A 26,105-nucleotide genomic window follows, 5' to 3' on the forward strand; every position below is an offset into this window, starting at 1 on the left:
TATATTCTGAGCTTCTCATTGGCTAATACGCCGATAATAGGCGGGCTAATTTTTTTCTGGCTTGTGTTGACATCTTTTTTAATGGCCTGGATTGGAGGAAATCGCGAGATTTTCAAGCCGTGAGACTATGAGAGGAAGGCTGATGGAGTGAAGACGAGCGAGAAGAAAGCGGATAAAAAGCGACGGTTTACAGTTTTAAAACAGCCGTTAACGTGTTTTAAGAAGCAGCCATGCCTTCCTGTCGCCTGCTCTGCCTGCTGGCTCTCGCCTTCTTCCAGAGCTCCGTGTCGGCCGAACAGCGGAAGCTCTCTCCAGGTAAGGCCGCTCCGGAGGGTCCCCTACCCGGCCAGGCGGACCACCCTGACCCGCTGGAGGTGCCGGGCTCTGGGTCTCTGAGCTAACTGTCGCTAATTACACAGATATTCACATTTTTATCTTATTAACGGTTTCAACAGCGCCGGACATCATTGAATAAGCGATGATGATGAGTTTTAACTGGTTGTTTTAACTGGTATGAACCCCGTTAAACCTCTATAACTTCCTAACTTTTAAGCTAGCCCGAGGCTAATTAGCTTGAATTCATCGCTGTAACAAGTTAGGTAACAATGATTTTTAGTATAATGTTCCTCATAAATTGTCTCATAATTTTAAAATATCAAAAGGATTAACAAAGAGAAGAAGTCAAAGTCTTCAAACTGCGACGTAGTTCACGATGATACGAAACAGAAAAACGTGACTTTATGAATGTATGAAACAACAAGTAGATAAAACATCTGCTCAAATACTGAAAATAAATCATTTACACTGATTTATCTCACTGATGAACTGTCTGCTGTTTGCTACAGTAGAAGTTTTAATTGTGAACATATATGCAGAGTTTATGTTACGTATATTTATTAATTCAAATAGGAAATTGCATCATTACAGCAGCTGCTCATGAAACAATAAACAATAGTAAAATAGAGCCTGACATAAAACTATAACCTTATTCAAACACTGTACGTAAGTGGAAGCACAACATGCTGCAAGAAAGTAGAAATATTTCAAGAAAAAACAGTTGTGACAGTGTTACACTGTGCACAAGAGCTGATAGGAAATGCAGCAAAGTGCTTTTATGTAACAGATGACATGTAACTGTCACATCTTTAAACATACAGTCAGTAGCAGTTTATTTACATTAACCCAGTACAATCTAACAAACGCCTTAATGGTTTCCAGAATAACCACCAAGAATCCAAACAACCATCATGACTGAAGCGCTGTCGGATTAGACTGTTATAGTTTTTTAGTTAGAGGAACATCCAGAGATGTAAACTAAGATATAAGAGTTCATGAAGAAGTCGCTGAGGTTGGTTAATGGGAGCTTTGGTCCAGTTCACCAGCAGCGACTTCCTCACCACCCACATCTCTGCTTTACTCTCCAGGGACTCAAATATAGAAATTATAATGAAAAGTCACCTCAGTCTGACTATCAGGGCTTTTCTACATTAAGACCTGCTGTTTCCTGATCAATCAATATCAGCTGACAGATGTGTGCGTGTGTAGTTTATTAATTAGGTTGATTGACTTCAAGTTCACCAAAATGTCCATATGGGGATAATATTGGTAATAAATCCTCAGATTAGTCTTTTGATGTTTGTTCTATAAAACATCCAGAAAAATGTTTTTGTAGAGCCCAATGTGACATCATCAAATGTCTTATTTGGTATTTCTGCTTTAAAAAAAAATTAAAAGACTGAAACAATGAGTCAATTATCTAAATCACTGCTGATTAATTAATTTAATCAATTACTCTGCTGATCGTTGCAGCTCTGGTGCCTTCCTTAATGATATCCAGTGATGTTAATCATCCAATCAGAGCTTGTATCATAATAAACAGAGTAGATATGAGTTTGTGCAGCATGTTCACACTAATAAAATGATTAAATATGATTCGGGCTGCAACTGATGATTATTCTGTTATTGATTAATAGTTTAGTCTATAAAACATTAACTGTCATCTGTGAATCTGAAACCATTTTTGCTTGAAAAAAGCCTTAAAACTATTAACTGGATATCAATTCTGTCAGTAAACTAATAGATTCATTGATTAATATTTGAGTCTATAAACTTTATACACTTTAAAATATAATTTATAATAAAATATAAACTTGCAGGAATAAAAAGAAAGAATAAAAAGTTTGAAAATCATTTGATTAATGAGTTAAAAACTCCTTAAATAAATTCTATGAAATATTCAGAAACATGCTGTGAAGCTGCTGATATGAATCCAGTCACATGACTTCCTGTGAGTGTTTATGTGTTGTGTATAAATGATGCTGTGTGATGATAACCGAGTGAGACCAGCTGTGTGTGTGTTTGTACAGCTGTGTGTGTGTGTTTGTACAACTGTGTGTGTGTGTGTGTGTGTGTGTTGTCGGGGGTTTGTTATTTAACATTTTAACGGCAGATTAACAATCAGAAGCTCTAAATGTTATTTTGTAAATTGACATTTTCATCACACGGTTCATTCAGAATCAAAATTGTTTTTAATCAGATGAAGTTGTTCAGAATATGTTTAGAAAGCTCCAGAAGAGCTACTAAATGGACCTGAAATGTAACTGACTGATAATGTTGTCAGTTTGAGGCTCTTTTATTCAAAGTTCTTGACAACAGCAGATAAAATGGTTTTAAGGTGAAACATGTTTATATTTCTGACAATAAGACATCAGAAAAATTTTGCATTTTATTTGCAACAGTATCTAAATCGATACTCCATCTGTCCTCCTGGTTGTTGTTTCGTTTGTTTGAATATTTGCTTTTTCCTTCTTGCTAATGTAGTTTCAGTTCACAAATGGATAAATGCTTAAGAATATAATGTATCAGGAAATAATATCACATTAATGCTACATAAATAAGTAAATGTGTGACAGATTTTGACAAAATTTGACAAATTTGTCCTCTTTCTGTTCTCTGCTGTCAGTTTTTATATCTTCATTTTCTGTTTTCTGATCAACATCAGAAACAAGAGACTCCATGTTTTTACTCTAGTCTGTGGAAACCTTCACATTGATATGTAACATTTAGAGGGAAAAAACAAGTCGTAATATTTCACAGAAGAAAAAATATTTTGAGAAAATTTTGTAATTTTTCAAGCAAAAAAAAAGCAACATTTTGAGAAAAAGTAGCAGTAAAGCAGGAAATGAAGGGTTTTCATCGTTGGTAACTCAAAACTACTCGGCAGCTTCTGGAAGCTGACCAATCAGAACAGAGTGGGCTCATCAGGAGGCGGGGCCTTAAAGAGACAGGAGCTAAAACAGCCTGTTTCAGACAGAGGCTGAACTGAGGGGCTGCATAAAGGACCAGTAGAAGATAAATAAGGAGTTTTTAACTGGAAATCATGTAAAGATATCCCAGTAAAGCCCCAGAATATAAATATAGAGGCTGGAAATGTGAATGATACGTCCTCTTTAATGGTCTTACCAAGTGGGTCGAGCAGAGTTTTCATTGAGTTTATCACACAGACAGGATTAATGTGCAGGATTTAACCTCTGGTTCATAGTCTGGAGCAGAAGGTGGAGTTGATGCACCTAATACGCTGGTCGCCAACCGCCGTTATAAACCAAGAAGAAGGAGTAGTTTTTTCGAACAGAGTGGGACATCCTGTCAGCCGAGGTGTTTCCTATCTGCACAGCTGAACACAGCAGATCCTCCACAGACTCCACTTCAGTCAGCTGTCCGTCAGATCAGCCGCTTCTTCCTACTTTAACCTGAATGACAAACCGGGACTCGGTGCTCCAGTTGGATCCACACGGAGAGCCGGGGGTTAGCTGGGAGGCTAGCGTAGCGTTAGCAGCAGCACAGCCGGAGGGAAGCATATCAGAGGGACGGCTCAGGTTGGACGGTGAGAGAGGCGAGATTGAGGTGGTTTGGACATGTGTGGAGGAGAGATGCTGAAGATGGAGCTGCCAGGCAAGAGGAAAAGAGGAAGACCAAAGAGGAGGATTATGGATGTGATGAAGGAAGACATGCAGAAATTGTGGATTTTGTGTATCATTGACTGAAATATCACGACTTTCGCCTTTGCACCACCAGACGAACGGATCTTATATGATAAATTGTCTGTTTCACAGCGTTTCTTAGCTTATTAAACTGTAAAATTCAGTTTATTTATTGATAAATGTGTAACAGTGAAACATCTTTGTGCTGCTGGTCTTTCTGTTCATCTTACAGACTTCAGACTTCACAGAGGAAGACGTTAAACCACCGTCAGATTTAAGAGGCTTCATAAATCCTTAAGTGCAGTATTTATTTGCAGATGAAAGGTAGTCGTCCATGGTGGCAGCTGGCAGTAATTCTTCCGGATAAGTAGAGACGTTTTTAGTGTATTAGTTTCCCCGCTGTGGTGAATGAGTCTATTCTTAGCAGCTTTAAACACATGTCAGCGTTGGACTGAAGGAAACCTCGAGAGACGCAGGACAAGAAGCCTTCTGTCACCAAACGCTTTCCTTCCTCCTCCGCTGTCCTCTCGCTGCCTCCCCCCCCCCCCCCCTCACCTCTTTCACCTTTCCAGGGAATTTCTGAGGAATTTCTTTCTCACCAAATTCCTGGGAAGCCTGGAGGGAGGGAGGGAGGAGGAGGAGGAGGAGGAGGAGGAGGAGGAGGAGGAGGAGGAGGAGGAGGAGGAGGAGGAGGAGGAGGAGGAGAGTCAGGAGGGGAAAGTGAGGACAGACTGGAAACAGTGTTCTTGTTTTCAGAGCTGTAACTAATGATTATTGTTTTAATTCATTGTTTAGTGTTTAAAATGTGAAAAAAACACAAGAAAATGTGTAATATGATGAGGTGATACTGCAGTTTGACGTTTAATACACCATGATAGAAGATTCACTGGTTCATGAATAATGATTAACAATTATTTTGATAAGATGTTCAGTGAATTAATCAATTAGACAATCAACAGAAAAATAATCTGCCACTAGTGTCATAAACAATGCATCATTTATGTCATTTTTCAAGTTAAAAATGCCAAAAAATTTCTGGTTTCATGTTTTCAATTTGCTGTTTTCTTTGTCTTTTGTGACAATAAACTGAACATCTTGATGTTTTATATTGATGGACGAACAAAACGAGCCTCATAAATCCTGATCCTGGTGTTTAATTGTGATCATTCTTCAGGTTACTTAAAGAACTTTTAGTCAATTGATTATTTGATTGAGAGAGAAATAATCTCCAACTATCTTCATAATCGATTAATCGTTCGTCATTTTTCAAGTTAAAAATTCATTTTTCTTTGTCTTTTTGTGAGAACAAACTTGAACATCTTGATGCGTTTGGATCGATGGTTTAATAACAACCTCTCATGAACTCTGTGAGGACACCAGAGTCCACTAGTTGACCCTCTTTCCTCTCTTGTCTCTAAATGTCCTTTTTTAATTCACCTGGACCTTTTCATGACAGAAGAACCATGTTTTATCTTCTTTAAATGTGTTTGTTTGCAGCTCCGTACTGTCTCCACCTTTACAGACAAACAACACAGTTAATTATTTAAACTGAAAACACATCTGCTCTGTTTCTGCATCACGGGAAACTTTGGGGAGGTTTTCTTTTTTTGGCAGCAGCTCATCTATTTGTTAGTCACTGTGGTTCAGGAGCTGCACATAGTGGAAGAGTTTAGTCACAAAAGCAGTGAAATAGACGATCGTTTCTGTGTCGATTATTTTCTGGGTTAATCAATTCATCATTTGGTCCATAAAAAGTGAAAAATGTTTCCTAAAGCTTGAGATGACATCATCAAATGTCTCGTTTTTTCCACAACACAAAGATATTCAGTTTACCGTCATAAAGGACAAAAGAAACCAGAAAATATTCATATTAATAACTAATCAATCAATTGACTAATCATTGCGGCTCGACAGTGAAACACACTTCTGCACAACAGTATTCTAAATGTTGTTACTGCTGATGTAGAATAACTGACAACAGCTGGTTTGATTGATTGACCGATTGATCTGGTTGTTTGTGTGATGTGATGAAGCGGTTAATTGATCGTTCTCTGAAGAAATGACTCAAAACTGTCCATTGATTACATAAATGATCACATTTCTGTTGATTTGAGTATGATTGATCGTGTCAGCACTGATCTCCTCGTCACTCTGTGTGTGTGTGTGTGTGTGTGTGTGTGTGTATAGAAAACCTGCTGGTGATCACCGCGGCAACAGAGGAGACTGACGGCTTCCACCGCTTCATGAGGACGGCCAAAGAGTTTAACTACACTGTGAAGGTAACGCACACTTTGTAAATGAGTCAGTTAAAGGCCGTTAAAATCAGAAATACTCGTCTACACATGTGGACGTAACTATGCGACACACTGCTGAGTGAAGCTGCAGTTATTATAACAAACGTCAGTGTTTCCCACAGGTTGAGAGGTTACTTGTGGTGGTAGACTCATGCAGTTAAGGGGGTTATTTTCTGTAGCTACAATTTACCGATGTCCCCTGAACGCCTCACATGCGGACATGCTAGCTAGGCGGCTGCACACAGAGACGTCTCTAGTCTTCACTCAGTTTTTGCAGCAAACAACAGACAGATTATATCTACTGGGGCGAGACGTTAAAGTTCTTCTGCCTTGTTTCCTGAAAACGATCGATTCCACAAATGAGCTAACATCAGCTGTCTGTGGTGTTGAAGGTGATGCCGAATACATTTTTAAATAACTTTTCATATTTAACTGTCTGTAAGGTGTAGAGCTGTCACTTTTTCAAAAAGTCAAGTTCGAATGTATTCATACTAACAAGTAATTTGTTGGAATGACTTTGAACAGAATCTGTTTACTGTAATGTGTCATCAGCACGTATAACAGCAGGTCAGAGATAATACGTATCTTACCGTTCAGTATAGTCTTTATATTTCCTGTGTGGTGTCGTACAGCTGCAGCGTGTCAGACCAGTCTGTAGAGTTGATGTTGCCGCACCTGAGCGTAAACCAGCTTGCTGATTCAGATGTGCTGTGGTTGTGGAGTGCAGCAGCTGCTTTTTGCAAACAGCCTGATGTTTGTTGGTAATTTTGACCCCAGAATGCTTCTCAGATGCTTTGGTGTCGTGATTATCTGATCAGCGCGGCTTCGCTCGCTGCCGTCCTCCATTTTTATTTGTTAGTTGAGTTTACTGACAGTGATTTTTAAAGACGTCGTCTGCTGGATCACAAGATAAACTACTTCAAATGCTCTGCTGCGCTGATCCACTGTGAGTTTTGAATTAGAACAGGTCGTTACAGTTTGAATATCTTAAGTTTTCCTTCACGTACGAACCAAAGTTTGAATTTTGAATAAAAAGTGACAGTAAGTAACCAGCAAGTAAACTGGTTTAATAAAGTAAACTTTGATTCATCTGCAGACGTTACTCTGAAGATCAGATTCAAACTCTATCTGTGCTGTATGTAAATGAGACATAAACAACACAAACATCAAAAGAAAACAGACTACACAGAACCTGAAAACACACCATCAGTAAACCTTTCGGACAGGTGAGATGAAGATGTGATGAAGAGGAGGAAGGTGACCACACAAACTGGCAGATCAGTTGTTGAATTCATTTGTGTTGGTTTAGTTTAAACATCAACATCACTTGTTTAACATCAGACGTTACTCAAAGTGTTCATGAAACAGTGAAGACTTAAAAATGAAGAAAAACAGTGAAAAGTTGAATAAAACTTGTAGTTTTTGGCTCTGAACCTCGTTATCTTCCATCATGTCTGAGAGTCTTCAGTTTCGATGCTTTTGGTTCGTATGATGCATTTTATCTTCATCTCAGCCTGAAGATGCTTTCAGTTCTCTGCAAGAACCGTCCTCATAATAACAAAAAGAGAATCAGAGGAAACAGTTTGGTGAAGAAAAAATGAACAATATTATTTGTCTGTGTTGAATTTTACACATTTTTCTGAGTCTTAGTTCCAACAGGAGCCGATAAAACATTCCTACTTTCTCTTTCTATATTTGTTTCTACTTGTTTTCTTGAAGATTGTGATTCTATAATCCTGAAACTGGTTCACTGAGACTTTGAGTCGTGATCCATCGGATCGTTTTTGCTGCTGGGCAACAGCTCATGTCTCTACATGTGGAACCTGAATTACTGCACATATCATTTCAGCTGAAAGTTCACCAGACTCTTTAATGTTAAAGCTTTACTCTGTTGACACAATTTGCAGAATGAAGTTCATTATATTATTAGATTATTTCATCATCATCTACAGCACAGAACATGTTTATATGTGAAACAAAATCATTTTTCGTTCCTACCTGCCATCGTTTACAGGGGACAGTTGTAGTGTAACACAATGAGAATCTGCTGTTAATGCTGAAGTTTGGTTCTCTGTGTGTGTTGATTTAAAAGAAACTTTCCAAACAAACTGTAGCTCGCTTATTAGCCACAGGCCAGAGTGGAGAACGCTGCCCACCAACAAATCAGTCTCACATGTACATTTATTGGACATAAAAAAAAATCTGAATGTTTTCTTATTGTTTCATCATCTCAGGAAAGTTAAGTTTTATGTCAACGTAGTCGAGTCAGTTTAACAACTAAAAATGATCACAGAAGAAACGTTTTTTGACTTTTTCATTAAAATGTGATTTTGAAATATTCACTTAAAAACTTCAGTGTGATTTTAAAACATGTTGTCGTCTTGTTGCAACGTTATAATTATCTTTCTCATCTCAGGAAAACAAAACATGTCACTGAAGAACTATTTATTGTGTGAAAACTCACTCTGTGTGTTGGCTGCATTGTGTCAGCGGGGCTGATGGGAAATATGTAAGGAAACGGAGAGTAAGGAAGGAATGAGGAGAGTAAAGATGATGATGATGATTGTGTGTGCAGGTCCTGGGTCTGGGGGAGGAATGGAAGGGGGGTGACGTGGCCCGGACAGTGGGCGGAGGTCAGAAGGTCAGATGGTTGAAGAAGGAGCTGCTCAAACACTCTGACAAGAAGGACATGGTCGTCATGTTCGTGGACAGGTGCGTTTACCTTCGTCATCCTCAGCGTCCTCGTTTCCTTTCAACGCGTCTTTCTTTTTGTTCTGTCGCTTCTTTGTTTTCTCTTTTCACTTCCGTTGTTTCTGTGTTCAGTGAGAAATCTGACTCACCTGCCCTACTTAGGTTTAGTTTCACATGAATACAGAGAATCTTCAACCAAAACAACCTGAAACTGTAAAAATCTTCATGTCATAACAGAACTGCTGTATAATCAGAGCAGAAACCCACTGAAATCAGCTTTAGTAGTTTCATCGGTAAAGACTCTACGAACTTAATGTTGAATAAACATCTTCACCAATTCAACAACAAAACACAATGGAAATAAGTTTAGTTTAGAGGTCTGAGCCTTTAAAGTGTCTATAATCTATATTTCTAACAGACCAGTGTGTAATGTGTTGGTTGTGACTCTGCAACTCCTCTCGACTTTACGGAGCTTTATAGTGAGTTTCAGCTCATTGTTTATCTGTCTGGCTGCAACTTCACTGTTCTGGTTCACTCTCAGCGCTTAAATAAAAACAACAAACGGAGTCGTCAGCACTCAGAGATTCTTAAATGATGCACAGCAGCAGAAAACCGGACACATTTCAGTCCTCTGCTTCCCTCAGCGTTATTGAAACAAGCAGCCAGGAACCTGCTGGTGATTAAAAACCAGCTGATACAACAAACAAAAACAACAAGAAAATCCAAAACAATCCAAGACACCTGAGGAGACGTAGCACATTATGTTATTGCAACAACCAAACAATAAAAATAGCATGTATGTGGGTCTGCAAATACGACAGCAACATGTGCAGCATCTCTATAAAAATTCATTTACATGAATATGAACAACCATCCTCAAGGGACAAATATTAGTCAGAAAAATAGTAATCAAATAGGAGGAAATATATCAGGTGCTGTGATTACAACAGCTGGAGAAAAGATCAATAGATCTACTCGATATATCACATATGAGATTGTACCAGAAAAAATGTGACTTTTTCAGAGAAAAAGCTGTAAAAAGCTGCTGTACACTACCTGCTAACAGACACAGTTAGCTGTAGACTAGCTGGTGAACATAGTGGAGCATTTAGCAGCTAAAGAGCCAGATATTTCCCTCAGGAGTTGGTAGAGAGTAAAAACAGAAGCTAAAAGAGAGAGAATATTGGACTCACATTCACCAGGTGGACAGAAACACGACTCCAAATGAATGATAATGTTGCTCCGTAACTGCTGGATGTGGAAATAAGCAACTGTTTGCTAACAAGTTCAACATATCAACTTATAAGCTGATGATGAATCAGAGTTGTGTTCATTATGTGTTTCTGACTGTGTGTCTCTCTGTAGTTATGACGTGATCTTCGCATCGGGTCCGGAGGAGCTGCTGATGAAGTTTTCTCGTCTGGGCCACAGAGTGATTTTCTCAGCGGAGGGTTTCTGCTGGCCCGACCAGAGACTCGCCTCCAAATACCCCGAGGTGCGTTCTGGGAAACGCTACCTCAACTCGGGAGGTAAGAGACTAATGATGAGTCCTGTTCCATCATCCATCAGGGTTTACACTGGTCTCCAGTGGGATCAGACCAGTGCATGCTGGGACAGAGTCCAGGATGAAACAGCAGATCCATCAGTTATTGTCTGGATTGATTGTTATGTCTATAAAATGACAGTCACAGAGTCACAGTGACGTCTTTTTTTGTTTATTTTTATGTTTTTTTGCTAACAGTCCAAACCCAAAAATGTATGACAAAGAAAAGCATTAAATCATCACATTTGAGAAGCTAAAATCTGCAATTTCAGCATTTTTATCTGAAGATAAATTGGCAAACGTAGCAGTTATGAAACCAGTAAACCATAAGAAATACTCTCTGGTATTTGTGTGTGTGTGTGTGTGTGTGTGTGTGTGTTTTCAGGGTTTATCGGCTTCGCTTCGGACCTCAGTACAATCGTCCAACAGTGGAAGTACAAAGACAACGATGACGACCAGCTTTTCTACACCAAAATCTACCTGGACAAGGCACAGCGGGTAAATTACAACCACAGTCCCTTGATACAATTTCTAGACATTATATCTGGACTTTACAGGGAAAAAACTACTACTGTAAACTATTACTGTATTGGTCTAAATATGAGATGGAACTCCCTCTTCCAGCAGTTGATTTCTTTTTTTATAAAAGGACTTTTTTTGATAAACACACTTTGACATTCGTCTTGTTGGGGAAAGTTTCCTGAGATACTATTAATCCATAATTAACTTATTAACTTATTGACAACGCACAGAATAACTCAGACCTCCAAACCTCCATCTCTCATAAAACTTCATCCTCGTCTTCCTCGGTGGGTTTTTGTTTTAAAGGTTTGCTTACTGCTTGTAAATGTCGCCACATAATAACTATTTAATTAACGGTTGCTAACAGCAGACCAGCAGAGAGCTGCCATGTCGAGTAGCCGATGTGCTGAACAGTAAACGGAGTCGTGAAACTAACTCGGCTGCTGCTCCTACAGTTTCGCGGCACGTTAGACACACGTAAAAAACATATATGTGTGTCTAGAGTCATTTCCTCTGAGCCATCATGCCTGATATTTTATTACATCACTATTTTGGTACAAACTCAGCAGTCGTTCTTCCTCCTCGCTGTGTTTCTGCAGTAAAAACATGAATTTATTTCCTCCGCTGCAGAAAAACACGTCACTAGAACTGCAAGGATTAGTCAATTCATTAAAATCTGAAAATGTATCAGCAACTATTTGGATAACTGAATAATTGTTTAGTCAAAAATGACAAAACATTCACTGGTTTCAGCTTCTAAAATATGATGATATGATGCTTTTCTTCATCATACATGATAGTAAACTGATTACCTTTGTGTTTTTGACTGTTGGTCAGTCAAAATAAGACGTTTAGACGTCATATTTGACTCTGGGGAAACTCTAATCTCATTTGTCACTGTTCTCTGATACGGAACCGATTCATCAATAATCATTAGTTGCAGCTCTACAAACTGAGCTAACAAAGGCTTTTAGAGACTCTAACAGACTAGCCTAGCAACCTCAATGCTACAAACAACCCAGAATGCATCACTCTGTCGGTACTCTCCCCATTCAAAAAGAAGATCTGATGTTGTGAACACGTCTCGTCCTTGAATATAAATGACTTTTTTTTTTCAGATGTAATTTTCAGGAGTAAAACATCTGTGATTGTGTGATTTGTCTCCTCAGACCAAGTTCAACATGACTCTGGACCATCGATCCAGAATCTTCCAAAACCTGAACGGAGCCGTTGGTGAGACGCACAAACACACACACACACACGTTTTTCCTTAAGTTGACCACATCAATATCATAATCAGTTTCATTCCAACATTAAACTGGTTGGAAGTGTCCTGCTGGTTTTCTGTCATACTTTCATACTTTGACTGGTACAGTTGTGTAGTTACTGGTAGTAAAAATAATTATGTGTGGTATTAAAGAATACAACTTGGTGAACCTGCAGAACTGGAATGAACTGAATCTTTCTCTCTCTGTCAGAGGAAGTCGTCTTAAAGTTTGAGAGGGCAAAGGTCAGGGCGAGGAACGTCGCCTACGACACACTTCCTGTTATTATCCACGGCAACGGACCCACCAAGGTGACCGACTGATCACATACACACTTGATAATACTTTTTATATATTATATTTTTTATATATATATATATATGTGTGTATATCTTTTTATAACTGTGTGTGCTGCCTGCATGTTTTCAAGTTTTTATTCTCGGATGAAAAATGTCAAACATTTCATCGTAGTTCTCGTTCTTAGAGTTAGTCTTGGATAAAAAGGTTTGCCAACAATTTCGTGCTTCAGATGCAGGATGGCAGCAGGTTTACAGGAAAACCAGAACAAAACTAAACTTTATCACAAGTCTGACGTGTATCAGATGTTAGAAGTCTGTGTTTCTCTGTCCAGCTCCAGCTGAACTATCTGGGTAACTACGTCCCGACAGCATGGACATATGAGAACGGCTGCGGCATCTGTGATGACGACCTGCTGTTCTTTAACGAAGCTTCTGTACGTACTCTCACCTGTGTGCATGAAGCTGAGATTATGACTCCTGTTTAATTCAAGGCAGGACGTTTAAACTTTGTGCGTGTGTGTGTGTTCAGGATGAAGAGATGCCTCTGGTGTACGTTGCGGTGTTTATTGAACACGCGACGCCCTTCATGGAAGAGTTCCTGGAGCGACTGACGACACTCAACTACCCCATGGGCAGGATACGCCTCTTCATCCACAACAACGTACGACGCAGTCCTGACGGCTCACCTTACACCTGCTCTATTGTAATCCGCTCTTGTGTGATCTGATGTTTAATCTGCTGTGATCCAGGTTGTGTACCACGAGCGTCACATCCAGAAGTTCTGGGAGCGTCACAGGTCTTTGTTCCCAGATGCCCAGCTGATTGGACCGGAGGAGAACCTGCAGGAGGACGAAGCCAGGAACATGGCTGTGTGAGTGGAGCCCTTTTTATTTATTTTTAAGTAGAATAAAATAACAGAACCAAACTCATCATCAGGGGTAACACACAAGTTCATACATAATGTGGTCGGGTTTATGTACAGGGTTACGTTGCCAAAACTTGCATGAAAAGCAAGTTTACGTGTTTATTAGACAAATGTACGTTAACAAAACAAAACATTGAATGAAAGTCTTCCTCTTCTCTCCAACCGTAGCTGTTAATCAATATCTCTAGCTGGTAAGGTCGGACTGTTGGGCAATGTTGAAACATTTAGAATATCATACAGCACCAGTCATACCTCTCAGAACCTTTACACCACATCCAACAATGTGCCCAGGTTAGTTTTTTTTAACTTTCTGTACTTTAAGTGATCCATTTCTGATTCCTGGAAGTCTTTGGGTTATGCTAGAAAACACCCACATATGTAGACGAGAGTTACAGGAAGGAAAGTGCGTACACTCACTCGACAGTACAAAAGATGTAAATTACTTACAAAACTACCAGATCATAATTAATATCTGTGTGTGTAGCGAGGCGTGTAAGAAGAATCCAGAGTGTGACTACTACTTCAGTATCGACTCTGATGTTGCCTTGACGAACCCCGACACACTGAGGATACTAATAGAAGAAAACAAGTAAGTACCCTCCTGTATACACTAAACACAGTTCTACTCTACTTACCCAACACCCTAAAAATTACATACTAGTACCCTCACATATACCCTACACCCAAACAAGTACACACTAGTACCCTTCAGTTTCACCCTACAACCTTACAAATACCCTTCTATATACCCTACACTCTATCAAAAACACATTAGTACCCTCTGTATCACTCTACACCCTAACAGGTACACACCAGTACTCCATTAAATATCCTACACCCTAACCAAGTACACACTAGCACTTAGTAAAGGTGTATACCCTACACCCTGATAAATACACACTAATGCCCTTCTTTGTTACCTTACACTCTAACAAGTACACACTAGTACTCTTCTTTATTACCCTACATCCAAACAAGGATATATTCCAAAACTGGAATGTGATGATATTACCGGATGCTATTTATTTATTGTTAACAGTAGAAGTCTTATAAAGTTTTATATTTTAAAGTTTAAGTTCAGTTTTTGTTTTTTAAACATTTTTTGGTGCGTGGCACAGAATTGCACTATGTCGCACTTGTAAGACCTATTTCAGCCGAAGAAGTTGCATTCTGATCGGCACCTCAGCAGCTCACACAGACACACACTTCACCTGTCCACGTGTCTCTGTCTCAGGTCAGTCATTGCTCCCATGCTGTCAAGACACGGGAAGCTGTGGAGTAACTTCTGGGGTGCTCTGAGTCCTGAAGGATTCTACTCCAGATCTGAAGACTACATCGAGATCGTCCAGGGCAAGAGGATGTGAGTAGTTTAGTCAATGGTGCTTTTTGTTATCTATAAATCTCCTCACAACACATTTGAGGTGAGATGAGGAATGTTTACCTGTGTTTTTGCAGCGGTCTGTGGAACGTTCCATACATTACCCAGGCCTACTTGCTCAAAGGCAGCATGCTGCGGTCCAAACTGTCCCAGGTGAGCCTGTTTGTGGACGAGGGGATGGATGCCGACATGGTGTTCTGCAGGAGAATCAGAGACCAGGTAACACTAAACACCTGCTCACTTTACAACACATGTAATTATACTATAGAGACCTGAAGGGAAGCAGTTTGAGGTGCAAATGTGTGAAACTGTTGTCCCACCTTCAGCAGCAACACAAGTTTCAGAGCATTTAAATAATACTTCTTGTTTCATACAAGTTTTGAGGTTTTTATACATTCATTCATTATGTGTGTCCTGATTGGACAAATGGGACAACAGGTGGACGATGATTTGTTGTCATTCAAAATGTGCTCCCCCAAACTCACAAACTGAAAGACTTCTTCAACAGCAGCTGTGTTTGTTTCTTGAGTGCATCCTAAGACATACCATTATCTCTTTGGACAAACACAGATAAAAAAAACAATAACTACATAACGCTCATCTCTGTCTGTCCACAGGGAGTTTTCATGTTCGTGTCGAACCGCGATGAGTTCGGTCGTCTGGTGTCATCGGCCAACTTCAACACGTCCAGGCTGCACCCGGACATGTGGCAGATCTTCGACAACCCTGTGGTCAGACACATACACATATGCTAACATGCAAACATGATGAAATGAATGACAGCACAGGCTGAACATCTGTGTCTTTGCAGGACTGGAAGGAGAAGTATATCAGTGAGAACTACTCGAAGATCTTTGAGGATGAGAAGAGCTTTGTAGAACAGGTAACACAACAACAAAACACTGATGACTCTGTGTGACTGAACTGCTTTTTAGTTTTATATTTATTTCATGTGGACCCTGGGAAGGTTAGCAACCACTTTATTTGAGTAAATTGGGATTCCAAATCAAGAATAGATAATAAAGCAGAGGTAGACTCTTTATTTTGAAGCTCTGTGATTTCCTAAAAAGGTTTCCTGGACAGTTGGTACTAATTACAGAATAATTGTTTATATCATCTTTAGCTCAGTAACAATCATTCTGTCTCCCTCAGCCCTGTCCAGATGTTTACTGGTTTCCAGCATTCTCAGAGAAGATGTGTGATCATTTGGTGGAGACCATGGAGGACCATGGGCAGTGGTCAGGAGGGTCACACAAGGTAACCTGTCTATCTGCTTACCTGTCTGTGAGAGAGACATGCAGGGAAAGTGAGTTAAATGAGTATTGTTTTAAAAACTTGTGTCCAATATGTGTTTGTGTTCAGGATGAGCGTCTGGCTGGTGGTTATGAAAATGTTCCGACTGTGGACATCCACATGAACCAGATCGGCTTCGAGAAGGAGTGGCTGAAATTCCTTAAAGAGTACATCGTCCCTGTCACCGAAAAACTCTATCCTGGATACTACCCCAAGGTACACATATTACAGATTTTACCTCAAGGTACACATACATTAAAATACTACCCGTAGGTTCAGTCCAGATACTACTCAAAGGTTCAGTCCAGATACTACTCAAAGGTACAGTCCAGATATTACTCAAAGGTTCAGTCCTGATGCTACTCAAAGGTACAGTCCAGATATTACTCAAAGGTTCAGTCCAGATGCTACTCAAAGGTTCAGTCCAGATGCTACTCAAAGGTACAGTCCAGATACTACTCAAAGGTTCAGTCCAGATACTACTCAAAGGTTCAGTCCAGATACTACTCAAAGGTTCAGTCCAGATGCTACTCAAAGGTTCAGTCCAGATACTACTCAAAGGTTCAGTCCTGATGCTACTCAAAGGTTCAGTCCAGATGCTACTCAAAGCTTCAGTCCAGATACTACTCAAAGGTTCAGTCCAGATGCTACTCAAAGGTTCAGTCCAGATGCTACCCAAAGGTACCGTCCAGATGCTACCCAAAGGTACAGTCCAGATGCTACCTAAAGGTACAACACAGTGTGTTGTCAACATTAACTCTTTAAATTAGTGTTTGAAAGAATTGAGAGGAGTTCCTCTTTGTGCAGCATCTGTCATGGATCAGTTTACGTTACAAATCATTCATCCTCCGCATCTGCAGGCCCAGGCCATCATGAACTTTGTGGTACGTTACCGACCTGACGAGCAGCCGTATCTGCGGCCACATCACGACTCCTCCACCTTCACCATCAACATCGCCCTGAACAGCAAGCACGTCGACTACGAGGTGAACACACAAACAAAAACACACTTCTGATCTGAGAAAACAGGTCAGGAGGAAGGTTAGCAACCACTTTATTTGAGTAAATTGGGATTCCAAATCAAGAATAGATAATAAAGCAGAGGTAGACTCTTTATTTTGAAGCTCTGTGATTTCCTAAAAAGGTTTCCTGGACAGTTGGTACTAATTACAGAATAATTGTTTATATCATCTTTAGCTCAGTAACAATCATTCTGTCTCCCTCAGCCCTGTCCTGATGTTTTCTGTTGGAGTTGTTGGATATAGATATAGAGAACAGATTTGTTAGCGTTTAAGTCAATCTGTGCATTTTACTCATCGAGGTGTCAGAACTCAAGAGTCAGTCAGTGCGTCCAAATAATATTTCACACTCACACACTACTTTTCACTTCCATGTGCAGTGACAGCTGCTGTGAGAGCAGCAGAGTACAGAAAGAAGTAGTCCACTGAAATCTGCTGAATCGACTCAGTTAAATGTTTTCTTCAGTATCAACAGTCAATGATTATAGCTGAACAAAACCTCCCGCAGTGTGTTTACCTGTCTGTACCTGTGTGTGTGTGTGTGTGTGTGTGTGTGTCAGGGTGGAGGCTGCAGGTTCCTGCGTTATGACTGTAAGGTGGAGTCTCCCAGGAAGGGCTGGTCCTTCATGCACCCCGGCCGCCTGACGCACTACCACGAGGGCCTTCCCACCACCAGAGGGACCCGATACATCATGGTGTCCTTCGTCGACCCCTAGTGTGTGTGTGTGTGTGTGTGTGTGTGTGTGTGTGTGTGTGTGTGTGTGTGTGTTAAAGACTGTGTGTGTGTTTTAGGATTGGGCGGTATCTATTTTTTCATACCTTCATACCTTCCTGACATTTCACCAGGGTATACGGTATATGACGGTATTCGTGTAAAGAGAAAACAAAGCTGAGCCGCCAGTGTATCTCAGGCCCGGCAGCCCACTGGGCCTGAGCATCAGAGAATGTTTTTAATGTATTTTTAGATATTTTTTTAAACTAAAATGTGTTCTACAAGTAGCGTAGCTCCTGTAAGGAATAGTTCAGCGCGTAGCGAGAGAGAGAGAGTGTGTTTGACAGTGATGCCGGCGACCGGAGCAGAGGATGAAGTTAGCAGCTGTGAACGTAGCAGTTTGCAGTTTGTCAACAGTTTAGGCTATTTGTCAGCGAATAAATGCGACAACTCCTCAAGGCCCAAGTTCTCGTGTCCTCCTGCTCACCACCCAGCTGAAGGGAAAGGGGGGTTAGCCTCTGAAGCTAGAGACGACTTCAGCCCAGACTCACTTAAGGCGGATCAGCGGTGACAATCTCAGCTGCTCCTCCGAGTTCTGCTCAGTAACCTTTTATCATCGGGACTAAACCCAAAACACTCCCAAACAGGTGCAGAGGCGTTTTTTTTTTCTTTTTTTACTAGTCCTGTAACCACTCGCAGTCGCCATCTTTCTCAGCTCAACTGCCTGTTCCACTAACACAGACTGACCTCTTGTGGCCATGCTGTGTACTACAATACATCACCTCAATACAGCATCTCCATCAGAGGAAAGAGGAGCATCTGTATTTATGATGGTATTGAAAATCATACCAATACCCTGGTATACCGTAATACCACGATACCACCAAGCCTAGCGTGTGTGTGTGTGTGTGTGTGTGTGTGTGTGTGAGAACATCAGTCAACCTCATCGTCACAGATACAGACAGACCAGACAGAGGAATCTGCATGAATTACTAGATTTGTGAATTACTAGTCATTGAACGCATCGTCTCAACATTACTCAATCTATTTTTTTTTCTTCTTTTTTCTAAAGTTTTATTGTCTCGTCTCTGATTGGATGATCCGCTTCATCTGCATTTACACCTAATGCACCTGTACCCGTGTCTCAGTATCGGTGACAAACGTATCATTTCAGTGCGTCAGGTGTAACCGGTATCTCCATGACAACCTTCACAGGAGTCAGACAGACGATCCTGAGTGCATCGTTAGACATTTTTTTAGAATAAGAGTCACTTTGTTTAGTCCTAATTTTCAGTCAGTAGCTTCAAACAAGCAAAAGTGCAAAGAGGTGAGAAAAAACCTGAGAGATTTCATGGTCTTGAAGGCATCGTTGCTGAACATTTCGATTTAGTCGTCACCGTGCTGCCTTTTATTACACTAAACTGCCTCGACATAAAGATCTATGCAAGCAGAACACACTCCAGGTGTGTGCGTGTGTGTTTGTGTGTGTGCGCGTGTGTGTGTGTGTGTGTTACAGAGCGCCCGGTCATCTGGAGCGTTTTTTTCTCCAATCAAAATTGGCATCATGCAAGTAAAAACCGAATAATGTCGACCACAAAATCCGTTGCTAGTTCGCAGCCTGGGCGATATTGGGGTTACCGTAGCAACCAGCGATGTAGCTGAGAATGATGGGAATCAAAACGTTGTTTTTTTTTTTTTGGATGGAGCGTCACAGGTTGCTTTGATCCTTTTTAAAGTTTGATACTACGAACAGAGAATGTTGAATCTGATGAAAATAAGTGTGATGTAGAACATAGAAAAAAATGCCAAAAAAAGACGTAAAGAGCTTAAAATGTTTTAAAAGAAAAAGAAAGTAAGAAAAATATATATATATATATTTTTGAATGCTAAGAAGTCTGAGGAGTTTGGTAAATGTCTGTAAACTGAGTATTAAGGAGGTGAAACTCCACTTAAAGAACTGTTACTGGGAAAACACTAAAGGCCTTTTTATATTTTACTGTTTTATTCTTCATTGTTTAGTTTTTTTTAAATTCATGTTGTTCATTTCTTGAGGTTTTCTATGTTTCCATCATGTAGTTGGGTATTTTTCCATCATCGTCGCCGTGTGAAACACTCGTCTCCTTCACAGTTTTTAATCTTCTGATGGTTTTGAGTCTGTGAGGAGCGACTTCACGAGGTTTCCACCTGACGTCGGCTGTAGTTTTTCTCTCCATGCGTGCCTGTCGATACGAGGAATCAACTGTCTCTGGCTTTGTACAAACTGCATTAAATTATTTGTTAATGACTGAGTGAATAAAGTTTTGGGGATTTGAATAAATAATTGTACTGTCATGGCGGTTTGTTTTTTTTTTGTCTGTTTATTCTCCTCCTTAATGTCCATTAAGTAGCTGTTTTACTGGAGCTTTTTCTCATCATATCAATGATCTTCCTCCGCAGACAGTTCATGCAGACGCTGTTTCACACATTTACTTTGATCTTCATCATCTGAAGCCGACGTAGATGAGATGTACTTTAAGCTATAAACCTTCTGGTGATACAGGATGTTAGACATGATTCTACAGATCCATGTTTCCCTGTAAACTGTCCTTATAATTAAAGCAAAATGAGAACTTTATTTGAACACAAAGCTCCATTTAAACTCAAGGAAATATTAATCAATTATTCACTTATTATTGGTAACTTTATTCTCTCATATATGTTAAAATTTGTGCTTGTTTGTAGACAAATCGTTATGTTGACATTTAACTGCAGTTATTTAATAGGAAATGCACTAACTGAACTGTGTCTATTAGTTATTGTATTGATGTAACTTAGTTTAACTTTAACAGCAGCATCCTGTAAAAATGTTTTAGTACATTTACCTTTTCTGTGGATCAGATTCTGGTATTTACACAGATATCATGTGTTCAGTTTTCACCAATGATAAAATAATTAATGTAATGATGACAGAATAATGATTGTTACAACAGGTCAAATTATCAATATAATCAAAATATGTGAAAAGGATCCATAAATTATAAGACAACCTCTCTTGTTCAAGATTTTCTCTTAGATGTTTTATTATTGCAATTATTGTATATCATATAACAATATGTATAAATTATTATTATTATTATTATTATTATTATTATTATTATTATTATAGTAAGACAATTATAGTATTTCACACTGGTGGGGCCGATAACATTTATCCACCAGGTGGCGACAAAGAGCAGCAAACGCGCTCATTTAATGGCGCCCTGTGGCTTTCCGTAGTAAAGAAAGTCACACTAGCAGTGATGTTCTGCCTCTTCAGATTCATGGAAATGTAAATAATGTAAATTCGTCATTTTTTAAAGTATATTTGACCCTCTGAGTTTTCCTGTGAGCAGGTCTGAATACAATTAGACCCGTTATCAAGAAAAAACGCGCGACTTTGGAGCTGTTATGTCCCTCTGCGGCTGCCGTAGACATCAACAACCAACATGGTGCTGGAAAAGAAAGCTTCCGGTGAGTTTTGTTTAATTTTAACCAAATTACACGTTAAAACGCGACTTTGCTGGTGATAAAGTAAAGCAGATGCGCGTTAAACCGCGTTATCTTTCACTTTTTTGTCCGTTTTCGTGAACCGTAGCGCGGCTGCGGCTCCAGCTGACGACACCAGCAGAACCAGAACCAGATGCACGTTCACAAAGAGTCTGATTCCGGTTTATAATATAAATAATAATAACTTTATTCATATAGCAGCTTTAAAACAGAGTTCACAGACTAAACAAAGCCGGAAACTCAGAAGACAAAATAACAACAGAAACAAACAAACAAAAGCGAGAAAATGAGAAGATGAAGATAAAAGCAGAGAGATGATGAAAGATAAAGAGACAATAGAAACATTAAAAATGTAAATATAAATGAAGTTTAGTGTGTTTTACACAGAATAATAACAACAATATTCTTCAGGAATAATGTTTCTGTAACTGTAAACCGGAAGTAAAGTGTAAATAAGTGAAGAAGCTGAAGTGTTATGTTTACATACATACAGTAGGTGTTAGTGTTCAGTTTATACAGCCTGTTCAGATCTACACTAATAACAGTAGCAACAATTTGTATTTTAAACTAAACATATATAATTTATAAGCATGGGGGGCCTCGACCTCCCATCCTGTCTGTCAGGACGTCTGTGGTCCACAGACAGGTGGAGGCGGTCAGTCTGTCTGTCTGTCTGTCTGTCTGTCAGTCAGATCAGGGCTGCAGGTTGAGAGAAGATGTGTGTGTTTGTCTCTGGTGGGTCTGTATGAAAACATCTGTCTGAGTCTCAGAGGATAATGAAAAGGGAGTCCAGATGTTTTTTGCTAACAGCTGGGACGTAAACATCATCCAGAATAAAGAATAAAACAGTTTGCAGTTGATGAAAACAGTCTCTAGGTGATGAGTATTCATGTAGAAGCAGATGTAGAATTCATGTAGAAGCTGCCTCCCGTCGTTTTCCCCCCGTTAACTCCGTTACGTGGTCCTCCTGGTGGATGTAGGATTCTGTCAGTGCCGGACTCAGCGAGCCTGGTTCCAGATCCTGTTTGGTCTGTTGATGAGCAGCAGATGTTCAAACCCTGCTGAGCTGTTGAAGATCCAGCAGTTCTTCCCTGGTGACGATAAGAACTGAACCAGGTTCTTCTTGATAATATTTACAGACAGACAGTAGAAATGTTCTGCTGTTGAATAAAATCCTGACTTCAGGAGACGGATCGCTCTGCAGTAAACAGTTTGTTTGTTTGAATCTGGATATTCTGATGAACTAACAGATGTTTTGTGAGCAGGCAGCCCGGCGGATCCAACTTCACCTCATAACTAGTTGTTAATTACTTCAGATGTTTCACAGAGTTTCAGGATAAATATTCAATTTCTTAAAGTTTTTACAGCAAAGTTTGATTTGAGTGGAGGCGACACCTTACTAATAACAAGTGTCTCTCTCTGTCTGTCTGTTTGTTTGTTTGTTTGTTTGTTTGTTTGTTTGTTTGTTTGTCAGCTCGGGTGGAGGCGGGTCAGCGCAGAGTTTTGGATGAAGCCACCAGACAGAGGAGGCTGAGCAGACAGCTGGAGGCTCTGGAGAAAGACAACTTCCAGGTGAGTCTGTCAGTCTTCCTCCAGATGTTTCTGTATCTTCATTGATTATCAATCAGTTAGTTTAGACGTCGTCTTTTTGTCTTTTATCTGTTAAAGTGAATCAAAGTGAAGATGTGACGTCTCTGAACTCAAGGTTCACTTACTCAGAGCTTTCACCTGCATCTCTCTGTCTTCTTTGTGTGAACTTTAAAGGCCCGTTTCATCCATGTTGACATGTTGTTGTTGTTGTTGTTGTTGTTTTGTGTCTCCAGGACGACCCTCTGTCCTCCCTCCCTCCCCCAGGTCCTACTGCCCGCCTGCCTGCCTTCAGTGAGACAGAAGAACCCGGTGAGACGCAAAAGATCCTGATTTAACAGATTCCTGTTTGTCTTCATCAGCTCCTCGTCTTCCTCGTTTGAGCGTCACATGATTACTGAAGTTGTCTGTGTGTGTGTGTGTGTGTGTGTGTGTGTGTGTGTGTGTGCGTCCAGAGAAGAAGAAGAGGAAGACGAGGGGCGATCACTTCAAGCAGCGTTTCAGGAAGAACTTCACGACGCTGCTGGAGGAGGAGGTGAGTCACACGTCGCCGCCGCTGCTCTTTACCCGCCGTCTCATTGGCTGAGAGGGTCTGCTGTCAGCTGACCTCCTCCCTCCTCTGCTCTCTGATTGGTAGAACCTGTCGGAGAAGCCGGAGCCTAACTACCTGTCTGCGGCGGCTCCGCCCTCCTCGCTGCCCCCCCGACACTTCTGCTGCGTCTGCGGTTTCCCTTCGCACTACACCTGCACCACCTGCGGGGGGCGCTACTGCAGCAGCAAGTGTCTGTGCACACACAGAGAGACCAGGTACACACACACACACACACACACACACACACACACACACACACACACACACACACACAGAGACCAGGTACACACACACACACACACAGACCAGGTACACACACACACACACACACACACACACACACACACACACACACACACACGTCAGGATCTGGTTGCAGGTTTGGAGATTTAATTTAAACTTGTAATCTGATACAGTTATTGATTACCTGTTAAAACATGTAATCAATAACTAATCCAAGTATCAGAATATTAAAGTAACGTAGTTAAAATGACTTTTACTTCATCGTCAAGACAACAGAACAGTGAACAGCAGATGGCAGCACAGTCACAGTTTTATTTAAACTATTGATTAGCAAATATCCAGAAATGTTCGTTATAACTGACGGACGACAAAGAAAAGCATCAAATCTGAAACAAGCACATTTTGTCCTTTTTGTTTAAATAAAAAAAGACAATTAATCAAAATATGTGTCGATTAATTTTTCCGATGATCAACCAGTTATCCTAACTATAATATGTATTATTATAATATGTATATTGTTTAATATGTATTATTTAATAAGTGTTATTGTCAGTTAGCAGGAGTCGGTGTATTTAGTCGTTCAGTGTGTCTCCTCTGTGTGTCTGCAGGTGTTTGAAGTGGACGCTGTAACTGTCACCATGGTGACGGTGATGATGACGACGATGATGATGATGGGATGAAGAAGCTGTGGATGTGTGTCACATGTTGTTGTTTTGTTAATAATGAAAACTGTTTATTTTATTGATGTTTTATTAAAGAAGCTGATAGTGAAACTTCCTGTCTGTGTTTCTGTCTGATCCAACTGAAAATGATTCACTTTTAATCATTATTACAGTAATTAATACATTAATTATATTAATTACATTAATTACATTAATTACATTACAGTGTCTCAGTGTTTCCACCAAAACAAGCAGCTAAACGAGGCTGAAAAGCTTCATGAAGCCGCAGAGTTCATCATAAACACAATAACTGGATTTATTATCAGATCTGTCTGAATATTTAAAACCTGCACATTCTCAGATTATTGTATATATTGTTTATAGGACATCATGTTATATTTGATCAAGACTAGAGTCGTAACACGTGTTTGTGGTCGTTTTACGTCTTTGTAGTAGTTTTGTGTGTCTATAGTAGTTTTAATTAATTAATTAATTTCCTTTTATTTGATAGGGATGATGCAATATAACATGTTTCCAATACAGAGCATGAAACTGATGAACTGCACAGAGAGTTTATAGCTATTGCTAATTTTCAACTCTTGTCCCTAGTTGTGCGTTACATATACAGTGTAATTAAAATATACAGCTTTCATCATCATAAAAACCACAGTGCACTAGAGATATGGAAGTACAATAAAATACACACACTGAATTACACTGATTGTGATGCACAGTTTGAAAGAAAAAAAGAAAATATACAATCAGCTAAAAATGGGTTTGCTTTTAGCCAACACTTAACCTCTGTTGTAAAAGATTTTATATTTAATTTGATTTTGAGTCTCTTTGTAGTAGTTTTGTGTCTCTTTGTAGTAGTTTTGAGTCTCTTTGTAGTAGTTTTGTGTCTCTGTAGTAGTTTTGTGTCTCTGTAGTAGTTTTGTCTCTTTGTAGTAGTTTTGTGTCTCTTTGTAGTAGTTTTGAGTCTCTCTGTAGTAGTTTTGTGTCTCTGTAGTAGTTTTGTGTCTCTGTAGTAGTTTTGTCTCTTTGTAGTAGTTTTGTGTCTCTTTGTAGTAGTTTTGTCTCTTTGTAGTAGTTTTGTGTCTCTTTGTAGTAGTTTTGAGTCTCTTTGTAGTAGTTTTGTGTCTCTTTGTAGTAGTTTTGAGTCTCTTTGTAGTAGTTTTGTGTCTCTTTGTAGTAGTTTTGTGTCTCTGTAGTAGTTTTGTGTCTCTTTGTAGTAGTTTTGTGTCACTTTGTAGTAGTTTTGTGTCTCTGTAGTAGTTTTGTGTCTCTCTGTAGTAGTTTTGTGTCTCTTTGTAGTAGTTTTGTGTCTCTTTGTTGTAGTTTTGAGTCTCTTTGTAGTAGTTTTGTGTCTCTGTAGTAGTTTTGTGTCTCTCTGTAGTAGTTTTGTGTCTCTTTGTAGTAGTTTTGTGTCTCTGTAGTAGTTTTGTGTCTGTAGTAGTTTTGAGTCTCTTTGTAGTAGTAGTTTTGAGTCTCTTTGTAGTAGTTTTGTGTCTCTGTAGTAGTTTTGTGTCTCTCTGTAGTAATTTTGTCTCTTTGTAGTAGTTTTGAGTCTCTTTG

General features: G+C 39.7%; 2 protein-coding genes across 2 annotated transcripts; both read left to right on the forward strand.

Annotated features, from left to right (window-relative positions):
• Window positions 1-23: 23 nt before the first annotated feature.
• On the forward strand, window positions 24-20,252 carry plod3 (procollagen-lysine, 2-oxoglutarate 5-dioxygenase 3). The gene is made up of 19 exons (XM_044341970.1): window positions 24-315; window positions 6,168-6,259; window positions 8,850-8,986; window positions 10,331-10,494; window positions 10,894-11,006; window positions 12,200-12,263; window positions 12,509-12,606; window positions 12,927-13,028; window positions 13,124-13,255; window positions 13,344-13,465; window positions 14,004-14,108; window positions 14,754-14,879; window positions 14,975-15,116; window positions 15,515-15,628; window positions 15,709-15,780; window positions 16,050-16,154; window positions 16,260-16,406; window positions 17,051-17,176; window positions 17,770-20,252. The coding sequence occupies exons 1-19, from the start codon at window positions 231-233 to the stop codon at window positions 17,923-17,925; spliced, it is 2,202 nt and encodes a 733-aa protein (XP_044197905.1). The 5' UTR covers window positions 24-230; the 3' UTR covers window positions 17,926-20,252.
• Window positions 20,253-21,162: 910 nt separating this feature from the next.
• On the forward strand, window positions 21,163-24,641 carry znhit1 (zinc finger, HIT-type containing 1). Its single transcript, XM_044342290.1, has 6 exons — window positions 21,163-21,410; window positions 22,921-23,018; window positions 23,270-23,345; window positions 23,489-23,568; window positions 23,671-23,840; window positions 24,477-24,641. Exons 1-6 carry the CDS (start codon window positions 21,386-21,388, stop codon window positions 24,496-24,498), a joined length of 471 nt encoding a protein of 156 aa, XP_044198225.1. The 5' UTR covers window positions 21,163-21,385; the 3' UTR covers window positions 24,499-24,641.
• The last annotated feature ends 1,464 nt before the right edge of the window (window positions 24,642-26,105 follow it).

Source organism: Thunnus albacares, chromosome 22, assembly GCF_914725855.1.
Source record: "Thunnus albacares chromosome 22, fThuAlb1.1, whole genome shotgun sequence".
Lineage (NCBI taxonomy): Eukaryota > Metazoa > Chordata > Actinopteri > Scombriformes > Scombridae > Thunnus > Thunnus albacares.